The sequence below is a fragment of the Peromyscus eremicus genome, chromosome 4 (assembly GCF_949786415.1).
Source record: "Peromyscus eremicus chromosome 4, PerEre_H2_v1, whole genome shotgun sequence".
Taxonomy (NCBI): domain Eukaryota; kingdom Metazoa; phylum Chordata; class Mammalia; order Rodentia; family Cricetidae; genus Peromyscus; species Peromyscus eremicus.
The window spans coordinates 28,452,469-28,471,321 of NC_081419.1; the positions used below are offsets into that span (position 1 = coordinate 28,452,469).

At 36.6% G+C, this 18,853-nt stretch overlaps 1 protein-coding gene across 5 annotated transcripts in view; it reads left to right on the plus strand.

Annotated features, from left to right (window-relative positions):
* The window catches only part of Mbd5 (methyl-CpG binding domain protein 5), a 191,870-nt gene that overhangs the window by 119,262 nt on the left and 53,755 nt on the right, over positions 1–18,853 (plus strand). For all 5 annotated transcript variants that reach the window (XM_059260441.1, XM_059260439.1, XM_059260443.1 and 2 more), the window contains 4 exons: positions 8,524–8,793; positions 8,912–9,188; positions 13,611–13,713; positions 15,088–15,268. In XM_059260441.1, the coding sequence (XP_059116424.1) occupies positions 9,076–9,188; positions 13,611–13,713; positions 15,088–15,268 (397 nt within the window). In that variant the 5' untranslated portion in view covers positions 8,524–8,793; positions 8,912–9,075. The remainder of the gene's footprint in view (positions 1–8,523; positions 8,794–8,911; positions 9,189–13,610; positions 13,714–15,087; positions 15,269–18,853) is intronic.

Below are 18,853 nucleotides of genomic sequence, written 5' to 3' on the forward strand. Positions count from 1 at the left end.
ACTAAGCTGTCAGGTGAAGTATACCCTCTCCTCCCTAAGTTGTGGTCATAGTGTTCATCAACAATAGAAACCAAGCTAGGATACTTACAAGAAGTGTAAAGTCGCCGGGCGGTGGTGGCGCACGCCTTTAATCCCAGCACTGGGGAGGCAGAGCCAGGCGGATCTCTGTGAGTTCGAGGCCAGCCTGGGCTACCAAGTGAGTTCCAGGAAAGGCGCAAAGCTACACAGAGAAACCCTGTCTCGGAAAACCAAAAAAAAAAAAAAAAAAGAAGTGTAAAGTCATACAAAAAAATGGGGAAATGAGGAAGGGCCTTTTTGAATGATATTTTTAACAATAATACAAATAAGCCTTCTGTGGGTATAGGCAAGAAGCTGGGATGGGAAATGGAATTCCAAGCAGAAAAATCAGTGATCCCCAGGGGAATTCAGAATACAGCGAACAGCCTCAGCTTTTCTTTATTCAAGTCATCCAGGTTAAGAGCTTCTGATTCTTCTTATCCTAATGTTTTTGAAAAGATACAAAAGTAAATTGTTAGTTCTAAGCACAAAGTTTATAAATGTTTCTGTTAGAGAGTTTCCTTGGTACTTTTGAGGAGCAGAAACCATTAATTCCCTGGATTAATTAATTCTGTGAATACTATTCTGAGGTTTTTAGAAATATTTTCCCAGTTACAGAGCTGATGTTTGCTTATTGTACAAAAAATAAAAATAAAATATGTCCCTATTACCAAAGAACATGTGATGGTAATTGAGAGGACACTGGTATCATGTTCCTATACTTACATACGTTAGTAATTATGAGGCTGTTGCTATACTGTTTTTATACTGACATATGATTGCACTTTTTTAATTAAGATTATCAAGTTAGGCATGGTTTTGTACTCCTTTAATCTCATCACTTGAAAGTCAGAAGCAGAAAGATATCTGTGAGTTCAAGGCCAGCCTAATCTACATAGTGAGTCCCAGACCAGTTAGGGCTACATAGTGAGACCCTAACTCAAGAAAAAAAAATCATCATTATATAGCAACTTTGTGGCATGTTTTTTCTAGTTAACCATATCATTGTCCTTTCGCAGGATCTGAATACCTTTTTCATGATTTGAATGGCTATCTATAAATAATAATTTGAATACTACAGTGTTCTAAGCATTTATGAGGGTAGCTTTTTTCCAAGAACAATCTATATTGTTATAATTTCTATGTTATAGGAAATAAGAGTTAAGGCTTGCACTGTTAATTAGAGCTAACTAGCCTCTCAACACTATGAGCCAACTCTATTTTAGCGTTATTATTTCCAGTAGAGGTTTTTGCTGTCTCTACTAATGGTTCTGCTGGTTTGCAGTTTACTACCCAATCAGCTAAGCCAGGTCATCCCTGTTCCACATTGTGGTCCCCTACATTCATCTTCATGACAGGCCTCAACTGAGCTGGATAGACAGCTGGGCTTCTCTCCACCTACATCCCTTCTCAACTGCAAGGGAGCTAGTTGAGGTTGTGGACAAGGTAAAAGCATTCCAAAGAGCCAGAGTGAAAAGCATGGGCTTCTTGAGGTTTAGAAACAAGGTGTGAGCAGTGTCACACCTGTCACACTTCACTACAGATCACAAGGCCCAGTGAAACTGCAAAAAGTATTCAGAGCCACTTGCAATCTGTCACACATAATTTAAGATTTCTATATGACTCAAACATGGAAGTTGCTAAAATTTTATAGCCAAAAATAATTGGCCTTGTTGTAAGTACTATTCTTGGCCATAGAGGGGACCCAGGCCAAGGTGCTCGTTGCCTTGATTGTGGAGAGTGCCAAAACTTTATGAGCCTATCCCAAGACCATCAGATTTGTGGTGGATGCCTTCCTGTATGACTGTCATGTCGTTCTTGGTGTTATCAAATAATATCACTTTTATTTTTTAATGGTTATATTTGTTTGTATGGATATTTTGCCTACACATGTGTCTGTGCACCACTTGCATGTTTGATGCCCACAGAGGCCAAAAAAAGGCTTTGGATCCCCTCTAGAACTGGAGTTACAGACCATCACCACCATGAGGGTACTAGGAATTGAACCCTGCTCCTCTGCAAGAGCAGCCAGTGTTCTTAATGACTGAGGCACACAGGCTGTGGACCTTTATACTTTCTACTGTGAAAGAACAGAACATAGAATTTGAGATTTGGTTATCAAGCAAGGAAAGATGCACTATTGAGAGTATTCTCGTCCAACTGATTAACCAAATAGAGTTATGACAACAGTTGTTTGGGGAATCCAAGCCTAGCAGAATGTTCTGGATCTCTTACAGAGGATGTATCAAAAAGATGTTTTAGAAGAAGTGGCCACCCAGTCATAATAAGAATCAAATGGAAATAATAACTAGTATAAAATGGGTTAATATGTTTCAAAGTTTTCTTTCAAAAATGAGAGAAAATGGAATGCTTATAAATAAAATGCCTGACTTGAATAAATATGTGAAGATTGACTGGGAGCTGGATAGATGCAATGGAAAAAAGATTAGGGAAATGCCATCTAGGATTACTCTAAGAAACATAAGTTAACAAAGAGTAGAAAGGTTGTGGTTATTCATTTGTTATTCAATAAAATGATAATTATGGTGTAGTCATTTAGATGCAACTCTCTATAGTGCTAATAGTGTGTTTTAGTCCAATAACATCCATTGTTGTGCATATACTGTTTGAGGTATAAACGCAGAGGATTGGTCTGTATGAAACTTACTATCAGTCTGAAAAGTGAAACATTCAGTCTTGCCAATGCAGGATGGGAGTAGACTTCCTGTTTATAAATATTTAATGAGCTAACTTTAAAATCATTATAAAAAGTTTAATGATGATGTAGTTATATCACATATCAAATAATGTCCACATTTTACTTAACATACAATTTGTTCCTGATAATTGAAGAATTATTGGCTGTTTAATTCTATGGTGCTGTGTATCTAAGTATGTCCACTAAGCACAGATCAATTTGTCATGTGCATCAATATAGAATATCATCACACAAAAGCCAGTTCATTATGTTTACTGTTAATAAAGTTTGTTTGACATTATTCCAATGACTTTATGGCATTTGATGTCACTCAGAATCAGAACAATTTATGAAGAATGGCTATTTAGTACTTTTATGATGTCATATTATCTAATATTTAGTCTTCATAGTTTTTTGAGTTTGACTTTTAAATACATTTAATAATGTATAATAAGTTTATTCTTATATGGACAAGAACATCAATAAAACAGATTGAAAAAGGAAGTCTACTGCATTAAGAGCACCCTGTTTAAATATAAGCCTTTAAATATAAATATAATACAATTTTATATTGTTGTATTCATTTTCTAGTTCCTTTATTAATACAATTAATATGTTACATAATAAAACAGTGTTCACAAATAAATATACTACTCTTCATAGAATCCTTATCTTCTCTACAGAAGGTCTCACGCAGAAGTTGTGAGGTCTTTAAGGGTAAATCTAGAGCACAAAAAATGGTTATTAGCTCTTATCAACATGCATACACTCATGGGCTTCTTCTAAAACTTCTCGTTTTAGACTTGTCATGCTCAAATGTATCATAAGCTTAAGTGACAAAAAAATATAAAATTGTGTTGACTAGAATAAATACAATCATCAGGAAATAATTAATATAGGAAGGATAGACTGAGTCAAGGTCCCTGCTCAGTGTGTGTATATTCCTGTGAATGGAGACTCAATAAACAGACTGATACTGCTAATAAGATGACAGTAGGAAGTATCAGTAAATTAATTACAAATGATTGAGTATTTGTGGTTTGTATTATAGTTTGGGGGCTAAGTAACACCTTAAATTCTGAATGGTCAGCAGAAGCCAGGGCAATAAAGAAAATACAGCCACTGAAATTTAGTTCTCTCAAAGCCAATTTTCAGAGACTGATTTACATATTGAAAGGAAGCAGAAAAAATGAAAACATTTATAGAACTGTAACAGGTATCTCCTTCAGAATACACATAAACATAAACTCACACATTTGATTCTCATCATTACAGAATGTCTGTGAAATAAATACAGATTAACCTGAAGCATAAACTGAATCTTAGATCCCAAATGCTAGTGACTGGGTGACAGCTTGAATATCATAGTCTTTTCTGTTTTTTAGTCTTCATAGAATTTCATGAAGCCACATAAACATGATGGGTCTCCAAGGGAAAAGAGGGAAGGATATTGTGGAATGTAGGCTTTCTGAAGCATAGTAATATTAAAATGCTAATTTGGGAAACAGGAGAAAGTGTTCAGTGTTTATTCTGCAAGTTATAAAAAAGAAAGAATTACTGTACCTCAGATGATGGTTCCCTATAAGCGATAAGATTACCAGGGTCCTGGAAGCAAGTAGAACACAGTCAATGTTTGTGAAAGAGTGCAATGTATAGGCCTCAGTGATTTGAGAAACATGACCTTAAATCCTTTCCTAGGACTGCTTCATACATTAAAGGAATGTCTGAAGAACACAAAATTATTCACTTTTATTTTAGCAAATAATTGTGGGTGAACTATTAAGATGTGTGTATGTAGCTAGAGTTTTCCTGCCTGGCCCACAGTCAGGACAAATCTCTCTCACCTGCCAGTCCCACAGCCTCTCAGACCCGACCAAGTAAACACAGAGACTTATGTTGCTTTCAAACTGTATGGCCGTGGCAGGCTTCTTGCTAACTGTTCCTGTAGCTTAAATTAATCCATTTCCATTAATCTATGCCTTGCCACATGGCCCGTGGCTTACCGGCATCTTCACAAGCTGTTCCTCATCGTGGTGGCTGGCAGTGTCTCTCCGACTCAGCCTTCCACTTCCCAGCTTTATTCTCCTCCTTGCCCCGCCTATACTTCCTGCCTAGCCAACGGCCAATCAGTGTTTTATTGATTAATTAGCAACACATTTGCCATACATCCCACAGCACTTCCCCCCTTTTTTTTTTTTTTCAAAAAGGAAGGTTTTAACCTTAACAAAGTAAAATTACATATAATTTGGGAATTTGGGCGTAGCTTCTCTTACTACTTCCTGCTGGAAGGGGGCGCTGTATCTTATGGGGAAACAAAGAAAATTTTAGAATTATGGAATAGTCCATGAGGCTGTATTGTCTGAGCCAGATGCCTTCAAACCATTCTGGATGTTGGATCATCTGGGCCATGGTGTCATTGGAGACCTTCAGGGGGTCTTGGCTGGTCAAACCTGATGTATCTTAATCTTGAACAAATCCATAGCCTCTGGCTTTCTGTGGAAACAAAAGCAGAGTCTCCTTTCCAAAGTAACATATCCTTACATCCAAATTTTGAAGTCAAGGTATCTTTAAAATATACATTTTGGTTTAACTCAACAGCTTTTATAATCAAATATTTTTCTGCAGTTAAAAATCCCAAAGACAACACAATCCAGATTCTCTGTATAATATCCATTTTTACGTGGCTTATTTTTTATATTACCTTTACTGTCTCTTTAAAGACTTTATTTTTAAAAACTATGTATTTCTTTATACAACTGTATATATTCCTTTTTCTCTCTCTTCCAAGCCTACGTACATTTTTACACACATTGTAAACAATTACATCTGAATCTGTCTTATTGTGAATCTATTGCTTTAAACTGCAGCAGCTGTGGCTGCTGGCTCCGCCCACCTCAGCTTCCCAACATGGCTACGTTTACCACCAGCTCTGGGAGCTATCATGGGTCTATGCTTTTGTCCAAGCAGCATGTAGCCCAGAAACCTCTTTTTCTTTTTCTTTTTCTTTCTTTTTCTTTTTTTTTTTTTTTGTACTAGCAAAAGCTAAATCCACCATGCAGCTTAATGTGCTACTTGCAAAGGCTTCATTCCCGCCATACGTCAGGTCGAGCACGCATGCTAGGAACTCACAAGTAGCTCAAACTGGCAGCTGCCGCTCATTTGAGAGAGACAATTAGGAACTGTTTTTAGCTCTGTTTTAGAATCTTTTTTCTCAGTTTTTAGGTGGAAACTCTTGCCACCACATTGGACGCCATTTGTAGCTAGAGTTTTCCTGCCTGGCCCACAGTCAGGACAAATCTCTCTCACCTGCCAGTCCCACAGCCTCTCAGACCCGACCAAGTAAACACAGAGACTTATGTTGCTTTCAAACTGTATGGCCGTGGCAGGCTTCTTGCTAACTGTTCCTGTAGCTTAAATTAATCCATTTCCATTAATCTATGCCTTGCCACATGGCCCGTGGCTTACCGGCATCTTCACAAGCTGTTCCTCATCGTGGTGGCTGGCAGTGTCTCTCCGACTCAGCCTTCCACTTCCCAGCTTTATTCTCCTCCTTGCCCCGCCTATACTTCCTGCCTAGCCAACGGCCAATCAGTGTTTTATTGATTAATTAGCAACACATTTGCCATACATCCCACAGCATGTGTAGTTAGTTATATGTGCAGGAGCATTTCTCAGATTTGTTTATAGTTTTGAAAGTTTTAGAGGAATGCTATGCCCACAAGATAAATGGAAGTAATTAAATTAACACATCAATTCCCAAAAATCCATCACAACCATTGAAAGTAATGTTTTGGGAAAATATTTAATGCCTTACAAAAGTGTCCAAGGGGAAAAAATACAAACTGATAATGACTCAATACTTGAAAAAAGAGAAACTGGAGAGATGGCTCATCTGTTCAGAGCACTTACTTCTCTTGTGGAGAACACAGATAGGGTTTTCAGCACACACATGGCAGCTAACAACTGTCTCTAACTCCAGTTCTGGCATCCTCTGTTTGCCTCTGCAGGCACTACATACATGTGACATACATACATACATACAGGCAAAACACTCAGACATAAAATAAAAATAAGTAAATCTAAAAGATATGTATACATATAAAGTTTCCAAGACAAAAGAAAGAAGATACATTCATCCATAGAAAATATTTAGAAGCAGTACACTTTCTTTAGAGAACAATCACCAGTGTCTAGAGTTGAAAGTGTTCAGGCTTGGGACTCAAGAGTCATATTCCTTGGTGGTATAGCACTCAAGTCAAGCAAATAGGTCCCCTATTCTGTCCATGTAAGAAATCCTAATTAAATGCAGTGTCACCAAAAACTAAAAATAAAACATGAAAGTAAAAGGGGGTGTTGAGAAAATAGATGTGGTAGGAGGGGAAGAGAGGACAGTGAATAGGGACTTGGATCCAAGACTATTTTATGTATATGTATGTGTAAATATGTATGTGTGTGTGTAACTTTAAAAGAACAAATAATTCAGAATCTGTCATACAACATTAAAAGATTGTGTCAATACATGAATGATTATATAGTAGTGCCAATAAATACTGCTCAAATATTATAATTTAATATTTGGGGGCTAGTGAGGTTTCTCAGGAGGTAAAAGTGTGGCATGCCTCTCTAGGAACTTGAGTTATAGCTCTAGAGCCCTATAGAAGTCTAAGGAAAGAACCAAGTTCAGTGTTACTCTCTTGACCTCCACACACATGCATGTGTGCCCACATATATCATACACAAGACTGCACATAAATTTTAAGAAAAGTATTAAATGGATCGGGCCTGGAGGTCCACAACAGAGATATAAATATCTAAAGAGAAAGTATAGGGATGTCAAATCTACAGTGGCCTTCCTTGAAAGATAGTTTCTTGCTTTCCTAATGAAAGACCCTGAAAGATTTTAGACAAGTTTAAATATGTAGACACTAAGTGACTAGTTGTATGTCTGCTCGAACTGTTTAACTTCTTAAATGAACTGTTTAACAGTATGTTAATTTCTCACATCGATCTTTTGAAATCACTTTAAAGCCTCCCCTGAATCCACTTTTCCAGCATTTCCTCACTCCCATTTCAGATGCTCTGCTCCAGCATTTTTTTAATTTGTAACTATGCTGTCACTGAAAACTTTCTTATAAGGAGCCACATGTCCCATTCTTAAAACACTTAGGACAGTGTCCTTCATTTGTAATGTAGTTTTGTGGCTTCAGTGATGTGACTGTATCGTACATGTTAAAGTGATCACTGAAAGGGTTCTTCACAACACAAGTCCACCACTGTGACATTACACTCTCCATAATACTGAGAGATTAGATTAAATCTTTTTCAATTTACTTTTTTTATTTAATTGCTCCATCAAGATCACCTGTGTAAGCATGCTGTGCTACCACTGACCCTGTTGTTTCTTTTTCAAATAGCACCTTGTAACTTAATAAAAGAATTTAGAGAGTATACCACAACATAAAGTTTTGTAAAATCTTGACTATAAATCAACTCTCATCCCTTCAATAATACTGAGAAAACTTGCCCTTAAATTTGGAAATGTATACTTCATTTCTTCTACTGTTTCCAAAAAAAAAAAAAAAACTTTAGAAAGAAAAAAAACTGAAAAATAACCTTTTTTTCAAAAAAGAAAAACTGAATTTTACATATGATTTTGACAGCAGAGAACACAAAAGTGTTTGGGTACATTTAGAAGTTTGTTTTTTAAATTGTGTGACTTCTCAATTTTCAACATTAAATGTACAGTTTATGTTTTACCTATATTTCAGGCTACATTATTGGAATTTTGAAGTCATGAAAACACCAGATGAACCAACCTGCAACACCTTGGATTCACATTGGAAAATAAAGAGAAAGCCTAAAGAATGTGGCCTATAGAGGCGGGTAGCACCTGGAAACATTAACCAGCTGGTAGTGTCAAAACAGATCAGTTTCTAGAAGTAGAGATTATTCTAGTCCAGTATCAAGGTTCAAGAAAAAATGTACAACTAAAAACTTTTTGCCCCTCCCTCTTCTGCTTCAGACAGATACTAGCACAGGTGAATTATGCTTTTCCCTGGTTGAGAGTATTTGGTTTTGCCTATGTAGACCATGCCTAGGAATGAAATGCGTTTTATTTAATGTAGATTATAATGGGAAACATTTTCACAATGGCAGATTTCAAAGACTTGGTTCCAAACTGAGCCGAAGCTTCCCGATGTATTTCGTAGTCCAGGAAAACTGTGCCGTGCTGGCCCTGTTTTGAAGGCCACCATGCTCTCTAATAGAAGGATATCATCTTATTGCTGATATCTTTGGAGCACCCCAAGCAGACACAGAAAATGAATGGAGGCAAAGAGTGTGACGGAGGAGACAAGGAAGGAGGTCTTCCAGCTATACAGGTTCCTGTGGGTTGGCAGCGGCGAGTGGATCACAATGGCGTGCTTTACATCAGGTGAGCTCTTAATGTCTCTGTTACCTCCAGGTTGGCAGTTTCAAGATTAAGGCAGTAAAAGACTGATCTTCTCTAAGGGAACAAAATATTGTGACCGACAGCACCTAACATAAACTTGAATAAATGACCTCTGTGCTAGAAATACACAAGTATTTTTATTCTGTGCTGCTTAGCAATGTAAATTTCCTTAGATTACTGAAGAGAATCTTTATACATTATTTGTGTCTATGTAAAGTTATCTTTCTGCTTCCCTGTAATAAGGATAAAAAAAATACAAAGCCTTCTAAAAGAAACATATAAACAAGAATACTATACTCACAGGAAAATGTAAAATATTAGAAATAGACCCAGTATCTCTTAAGAATATCACCTTGTTTCAGAGTACTTCATTGGGCTTTTCTGGGGCTAAATAGCCATTTTAATGGTTAGATCTAACTAAAAGTAACTTTTATCTTTTCTTTATAGACTTTTAATCAATTTTCTTACCTGTAATAGCAAAAAAAAAAAAAAAAAAAAAAAAAACCATGATGCACATGGCCTGCCTTTTTATATTCTTATGGTGTGTGGGGTGTGTGTGATAGAACAAATTGAATGGATTAAATTGGCTGTTTTAGCCCCTAACCAGGCATGGTGGTGCACATCTTTAATCCCAGTGCTTGGGAGGGAGAGGCTGAGTTCAAGACCAGCTTGGTCTATATAGCAAACTCTAAGCCACTCAATGCTACATATTGAGACCCTGTCTGAAAAACAAAACAAAATTTTACCCTTTTCATTAAATAATTGACCCCTAAATTCATTACTTTGTAGTTTTTTAATAAATAATGAAAGTTGGATACCATAAATCTTTGTGATACAATTTAAGAACAGAAATTTTTCAAAGACATGTAACATCATTATAATCTTGGTATTGCTTTCAATATGGCTTTTGTAACCTAGTTTCAACAGAATTCTTCAGTTCTACAAAGATAGATATATTTGGTGGTGCATGCCTTTAAAGTCAGCATTTAGGAGGTAGAGGTAGGAATACCAGGGTTTCAAAGCAGGCTTTGGCTACATAATGAGGCAGAAGCCAGTCTTTCAAAGCAGGCTTTGGCTACATAATGAGGCAGAAGCCAGTCTGGGATACTGGAAGTCCTGTCTTTAGAAAAAAAATAAAAACTAAAAATATATGAATGAGGTATTCTTTGCTATATGAACATAAAGACTCACATGCCAGATCTCAAGAATTCAGCTCAGATGTGGGTTTGTTTGCTTTGGGTAAGATGTTTCTTGAGGTAAACTTTAGTTCCAATTGAAATTCCTTTGTCACATATATTTCTTTTTTCTGACATTTTAAAGGTATGCTTTGCTAATTGTAGTAAAAGAATAATAGAGAATGGGAGGTCCAGCCCATGGAAAAAAGATACACAGGACTCATTACTAATCTTCTCAAAGTATTTTTATTGCCAATGTTCTTCATGGATTGTCAGAAATATTTTGTTGTTAATACAACACTGCACATTATCTGTGACATGTTTGTGTTTATGACTGTTCAAGTTTATAAAGAAAACTGTATATTCAAATACACTAAGTGATTCCAAAGTTTTAACTACTTATGAGATCAGCTTTTCATATTGCTGTGAGCAAAAATCAGGTCAAGTTTCAGAGTCAAGAAACCAAACTAAGGTCTAAGAATCCACAGTTACCTTGTTCCTGAGTTTCCAAGTCTCCCTAGTCTTGAATGTCTGATAATCCTCTTAGCATGAGGTCTCCAAATCCAATCTGATCACTTAGAGAGGAACTTCCCAGATAAGAGCATCAATCTGACCTGTTCGGCTAGGACTGAATTACTGCTGGAGCGCTGGTGGGAAGTTAGCCCCTCTGCTGCTCCCTTCAGCTCAGTGTCCAGCTGTCCCTGCCTCGAGGCACAGAGGCCACATCGTAAGCTCTCCACCTGTTTCCAATCCGTTAAGATAACTATTTTATGTTAATTATTACTCCCAAAAGTTAATTAAATAGCTGTAACCGGGAAAAAAACTGAGTGGTAGGAAATATTTTTAAAGTATCTAGAGTATTCTTAATAGAATTTAGGAATTCTTCACTTTAGGCTAAATTTTACAAGTAAATCCCTCTAGATTGCCATCCATACACTTTCTTTTAAGTAAAATATTGAGCAGTTTCTTTTTACTAAACTTACTAATTCTTCATGGGAAAAAATCAAAATGATATATTTTAGTGACACTTTCATTAAACTTATCAAAACTTTAAAGCCATTATTGCCCCTGTGTGCTCTGGTGAAACTCTAGTCTATAATGTGAAAATTACTATTCTTTCATGTAATCTAAAACACTCTTAGTTCATTTAACTAAGTTTAGGATTTTTTTTTTTTTTAGATTTTTTTTTCTTTTGTGGCAAAGTCACTTTGTATAATTTTCCATGAACACAAGATGAGTTGCATTTTAACCTAGCCCATTTCAAATACTGCCTGTGTTTCTGTGGAGGCAGACTAGACTCCATTCAAGAGTAACTTCATATATGAAACAGGATATTGTTCTGGATGAATCTGACCAGAAGGCTTAAGGGGAGGTTTTTCTAAATAGTTATAAATAAAATATAACTCAAAGTATATATAAATTTCAAAGCAGAGTGTGCATTTATGTCTATATAGACTTGAAGGGACCCATGCTCTCTTCACCTAACTCAGTACCTAATGTATAGACTTGCAGGAACCCATGTTTACTTCAGCTGACTCAGTACCTAATGTATAGACTTGAAGGACCCGTGCTTACTTCAGCTGACTCAGTACCTAATGTATAGACTTAAACAGACCCATACTTACTTTAGCTGACTTAGTACCTAATGTATAGACTTGAAGGGATCCATGTTTACTTCAGCTGACTCAGTACCTAATGTATAAACTTGAAGGGTCCATGCTCTCTTCACCTAACTTAGTACCTAATGTATAGACTTGAAGGGTCTCATGCTTACTTCACCTAACTCAGTACCTAATGTATAGACTTGAAGGGTCCGTGCTCTCTTCACCTAACTTAGTACCTAATGTATAGACTTGAAGGGTCTCATGCTTACTTCACCTAACTCAGTACCTAATGTATAGACTTGAAGGGACCCATGCTTAACCTCACCTGACTCAGTACCTAATGTATAAACTTGAAGGGACCCATGCTTACTTCAGCTGACTCAGTACCTAATGTATAGACTTGAAGGACCCGTGCTTACTTTAGCTAACTCAGTACCTAATGTATAGACTTGCAGGAACCCATGTTTACTTCAGCTGACTCAGTACCTAATGTATAGACTTGAAGGACCTGTGCTTACTTTAGCTGACTCAGTACCTAATGTATAGACTTGCAGGAACCCATGCTTGCTTAAGCTGACTCAGTACCTAATGTATAGACTGGAAGGGTCCATGCTCTCTTCACCTAACTCAGTACCTAATGTATAGACTTGAAGGACCCATGTTTACTTTAGCTGACTCAGTACCTAATGTATGGACTTGAAGGGACCCATGCTTACTTCAGCTGACTCAGGACCTAATGTATAGACTTGAAGGGTCCATGCTTACTTATTTTACTGACCTCAAAACCTGAGCCTGGTAACCTATACAGCTCTTTATGACTACCTAACACTCCATTTCTTAAAAAGTTCACCTTCTTCCGTCAGTTCTGCCTAATACCTGTCTCCCTTTCCGTACAGTCTTTCTGTTCACTAGAATTTGAATTAGATTACACTTATCTATTTCAAAGAAACACTGAAGGGATGGGAAGAAACCTGGATGGAGGCTCCTCTGCCTCCACAGAAGCAGGCAGTAGACACAGGATGGAACTGTTATCTCCGTTTTGGTTTTTTTTTTTTTTTCTTTTTTTTTGTACTTTACAACTTTCTGGTTCGAACCTTATCATGTTGCAATGTCACTTTCTCCTCAGAGAGCTTAAAGCAAACCTTATCATTCAAATAAATAGTATCATTTTATGGACTTTTTTTTATTTTTAAACAAGGTTTCTCTGTGTAGCCCTGGCCTCGAAGTCACAGATATCCGCCTGCCTCTGCCTCCCAGGTGCTAGGATTAAAGGCGTGCGATGCCACCACCACCCAGCATACTTTACATATTTTTCGTCTCCTTTCTTACCTGTTTATGTCCTTTCTTAAGAATAGTTTTCCCATATTTAATCTGTTCCTGGTTTTTGAAATGCTTTCTCATTTTCTATGAACATATGTATTTTTCTGAGAAATATTTCTGTTCCGAAGAAAGAGAGAGTGTTAAAGTCTGTAATTTAGTAGCTAACATAATATTGGCAAAGAAAATGTTTTTCCCTGGTAGGAAAATATTATCTTGTGAAGGGACAATAAGTCTGTAAATTGTGCTTTTTTATAGTATGTGTCATCAAAATTATTTCCTGATATGTTTTTAAACTATTTTTACAGTCCCAGTGGGTCTTTGTTGTCTTGCTTGGAGCAGGTTAAAACATACCTGCTTACTGATGGAACATGCAAGTGTGGCTTGGAATGTCCTCTTATTCTTCCCAAGGTAACTGTCACAGTCCAGTACAGCAGGGTTTGGTGTTTTGATTTTGGGTGGTTGCAGATATTTAATATATTTGCTTTTCTCATTTGGCATCTCAGTTTTATGTTAGGCCTCTGGTCTTAAGTTCATTTTAATTTTTTTATGTGCACGTTGGAATGCTTAAAGATTGTGAAAAATAATTTTTATTTTCAAAGATGACATACTGATTATTTTATTGTTCCTTTTATTGGAACTGCTTCTAGTATAGTACTTTCATTCACTCCTATGGCTACTCAAATCCATAATGTTATTTTTAGCACTAGTATCAGTAAATCTGCCACAGATACTCTTAAAAAAATCACAAAGTTCAGCTCCCATGGCAAAAATTGGAAGTAGTTTTATTGCTTTACAAAGTAAAAAGCAAATTAATTTAAAAAGGTGAAATATTTGGTATGAAAATAGACAGTTATTCTCTGAAATGTGTATTTACTACTAGTTTTTAAATTAAAGACTAATAAACACCTTTTTCTTTTTTGTATGTTACCATATTTTTAACTACTGAGTTGCCTCATCCAGTCTTGGTGGGAGAGGAGGTGCCTGGTCTTGCTGCAGTTTGATGAGCCAGGACTGGCTGGTGTACATGGAAGCCCTGCCCTTTTCTGGGGAGAGGGGAGGAGAAGCGGATGAGGAGAGTGGAGGGGAGGGAGGGGAAACTGTGATCAGGCTGGGAAAAAGTAATTAATTAATTTAAATAAATAAATTGGGGGAAGATTTATATGATAAATGAGAATTTTTGACGTACAACAGTTTGAGATCAATGAGGAGGTAATATTAGTATAGCAATAAAAGTAAGCAGCAGGGAAAGTGGGCATACAGGAATGTTGTGGGGAAAGTGGGCATACAGGAATGTTGTGGGGAAAGTGGGCATACAGGAATGTTGTGGGGAAAGTGGGCATACAGGAATGTTGTGGGGGAAGTGGGCATACAGGAATGTTGTGGGGAAAGTGGGCATACAGGAATGTTGTGGGGGAAGTAAGAATATAGGATGCTGTGGCTTCTCATGTTTTTACTGTGTGCCTCATTTGGTTTTGTGCTTTCACCCCATCAGGAAGTCTCTAAATCAGAAACATTTCCAGATAGTTTGCCCTTCCCTATGTTTAATTAGCTTAGCTATCATACAATTTGTATAATTTTAATTGTTTGTCACTAAAAAAAAATATTATTTGGCCAGAAATATTTTAAAATTATGTAAAGTTGTTTTTTTTCCATTTAAAATCTTAAAGGTTTAATTCCTACTTATAGCGTAATCTATATACAACGTTTCTCTTTGTAAACAAGAGGGTTTTTATTAAGTATTTCCATGGACCTACTATCAACAGATGCTGTGGTTTTTTCCAGGTGTTTAATTTTGATCCTGGAGCTGCTGTGAAGCAGAGAACCGCAGAAGACGTGAAAGCAGATGAAGATGTCACCAAGCTATGTATCCATAAAAGGAAAATCATTGCAGTGGCCACACTCCATAAAAGCATGGAGGCCCCACATCCTTCTCTGGTGCTCACCAGTCCTGGAGGAGGAACAAGTATGTAATGTTGTTGTAGAATTAGGAGATGTCTGTGACTCTACTCCAAGACAAAGAATATCTAGAAAGCACTTTTGCAAGAGATTTCCCAGTCTGTATTTTGAACATCCACAGTTTTTTTTGTGTGTTCTACCATTCTGAATACAAACAGCAAATTTTATCTGAAAAGTTACTGTGGATCTATTTCTAAAATTTTCTTATTCATATCATACAGTAACACAATCAAAATCAATACTAACCAGCAAATTAGAAGTCTTTGTAAGTACCTAGACAAGCTTGCAGGCAAAAAGGCTACATTGTTTTATAGGAAAACAGCCACTTACATAGGGCTAGATTTCAGTGGATAAGATCAAGTCTCAAATATTGCTTAGAAATATTATTAGAAGTTTGTTGTATCTTATTATATTTTATTTTACTTTATTTTATTTTATTTTATTATTAGCCCTTAGAAGTCTGTGTGTTTTCTAATGAGAGACAGAAAGGGAGTGGATCCAGATGGGAGGGAGGAACTGGGAAGAGGAGAGCAAGGGGAAACTGTAATCAGGATATATTATATGAGAAAGTCCATTTACAATCATAAATAAATAAGAAGTTAACCATGTTAGTGTTTTAGTCATAATAGCTATTTATTAAGCACCTACCCAAGTACAAATCACTTGACCCAGAGCTTTTTATGATATACTCCCAACACATACACATACATTCCTGTTAAGTAAAATTTTTAGTACATTTGTTTATTGAAGTGTGTTTGTGTACATAGATGTACCTCCATGCACATGGATGGACAGAGTGCACATGTGAAGGTCAGAGGTCAACTTGCAAAAGTAGGTTCTCTCTCATGGGCCAAACTCAGCTTGTCAAACGTGGGGGCAGGTGCCTCTACCCACTCAGCTGCCTCAGCAGCCCTGACACTCCCCTTTGTGAAAAATGGCAAAGTCACAGAAAAGTGACAGTTCAATTGCCATGTGCTGTTAAGTTTGATTTTCAAAGTTGTACATAAATATATTCACTAACGTCAAATGCTACTTGATGAGGAAGAATATAATGTCATCTGAATGTAGAAATAAAGGACATTCCCCTATGCCACCAGTGATACTGATAAAGTTCCATGAGCTAACATGTAGTCTATTTTAAAGTTCCTTTTATTTTCCTACTAATAACCCCTCTAGCTTTTTTAAAAGTTCATTCCTTTTTTTAGAATCTAGAATATAACCAGAGATTGTACACTATAATTAGCTTTTACATTTCTTTAATCTTCAATTCCCCAGTTTGTGTCAATCTTTCATGACATTGACATTTTTGAGGCACATAGGCCAGCTTTGCAGAATGTTCCTCAGTTTGGATTTCTCAATTATTTCCTCACATTACGTTTATGCTCAGTTTGGTAGGAATGATACGTAAATGATGTTATATCTTCATCAGAAAGTACATAATGTCAGCTAATCCTGTGTTGAAAATATTAAATTTGACTACTTGCTTAAGATTGGGTCCATTCAAGTTTTCCACTGTTAAGGTATTTTTCCCTTAATGATTAATTTGTACTCTATGGGAATACTTGAAGCTAAGGAACTTCTGTTCATAGCGCTCATATGAACTCCCTTCAAAACTGCACAGCCTATCTGACTTTGAAACAGTAACTCAAAATTAATACTAAGCTCCCAAGTGTTTGTTTAATGGACAGTTGATTCTGTTCTACAAAATTCTAAAAAAATATCATCATGATGTATGTAACCTATAATAATCATCCAAGACTTAATGGCAGCGCTCAAAGACTGGGACTCAGAATCAGGACCAGCTTTGAAAAACAATTTAGGCATAAAAGAATAGCATGAGCGTACCATAATTAGTGTGTGGCCTGGGTTGAGTGGAAGATTAAATAATAATAAATGAACTGGGGCCAAACCATTGAGAGCCCTGAATGCAAGAACATATTCATGTCATACACATAATTAAAAGGACTCAGGGCAAAAGTGCCGAGAAAGAAAAACTGGCATTTAGTTGTTGTCCAGGAGCCCACTAACTTTGAACAAGGGATAGTCGAAAGAATTGCTCCACTGAGGTAGGTGAGAAAAAAAGCTTTCAGGGAACTTATTTCCTAACAAGGCTAGTTTTTAAAATACAGCTTGACTCCAACATTGTAAAGGAACATTTGATAGTAATAAATTATTCAAAATTTACCATTGCCCTGCCACCTTAGTGTGGCTATTATCACTTTGCATATATCTCGCATATATATTGCATATGCTTTATTTTTTTAGATTTATTTATTTTATATGTGTTTGCCTGCATGTATATATGTATATATGTGCACCACATACATGCCTGGTGCCAGAGAGGTCAAAGGTCAAATAAGGACATCTGATCTCCCTGAACTAGAGTTACAGGTGGTTGTAAGCTGCCATGTGGTTGCTAGGAACCCAACCCAGGTCCTCTGTAAGAATAGCAAATGTTCGTAACCACTGAGCATCTCCAGCCCACCCTGTTCTTAAACATGCTGAGCCTGTACTGCCTTATATCACAGCGTATTCCCGTCTCCACAGTTTGCCCTGTTGCTCTAAAGACCCAGCAAGATCTTGATCGAGATCTTTTTGCTGTGCCTGTGCATACAAGTTCAATTCTTGAAATTAAAGATACAGTGAGAGTGTGCCCCATCTCCTTTTAGAGTGGTGTGTGCTGTTGGATTAAGTATACTGTTTTACTAGCTTCAGGCTTTATGTTATCATAAATTGGGGTTTAAGTAATTCAGACTTCCTGAGCAGTTTTCACCTCCCTGCAGCATAAATAGTCACGTACTTTCCCATGTGTTCTTTAAGTGTTCGCCCTGACCAGTGCCAAGCTCTCACACTGCTGACTGTGCTTTCCTGCCTGTCATTCACCATCAGCCTGACTCTTGGCCTTTTGGCGTCCCTGTTACTTTAAAGTTAGTAACAGTTTGTCCTCAGGAATAGAAGAAATTCTTCTGAATCATAGCTATTGTAAAAATTCTGTTAGCTGAATATAAAAAATGCCACTACTGTCTGTATCTGAATCATGGAACTGTAGGTAATTATATAAGTATGTTGATAATTAGAAAATATGCAAACAGATGACTCTTATTACTATGTAGAATATATTCCATGAATATATTCCATATTCTTGCTACTACATTTAGCATTACTCCCTTCTCACTATACGCCAAGTACAAAGTCCTACATATCTTAATTCATTGTTTCTTTAATTAAGAACCTTTAATAATCCCTCTTTAATGAAAAAAATACCCTCAGTTCTGTATATCTTCTGTATTCTGTTATATTGTTGAGTCCCAACATAATTACTCTTGTGAAGAACCTCTGCCATGCTCAGAAAATCTACATAATATTCCGATGTGGGAAGGGAACATATCTTCATTTCTCTCTTTGTGCTAGAATCTGTGTACTCCAGGTTGGGAAATGCTGTCTTAGAAGTTATTATATGATTTGACCTGTATACTCTCTTACAAATAGTAAAAGTTGATTCATTTTAAGTGTGTAATTATCCCTTTAAGTATATCTGATTGCAAATGAATCTAAGTATAATTGCTAATATGCTTTTAAGTCTCAAAATAGA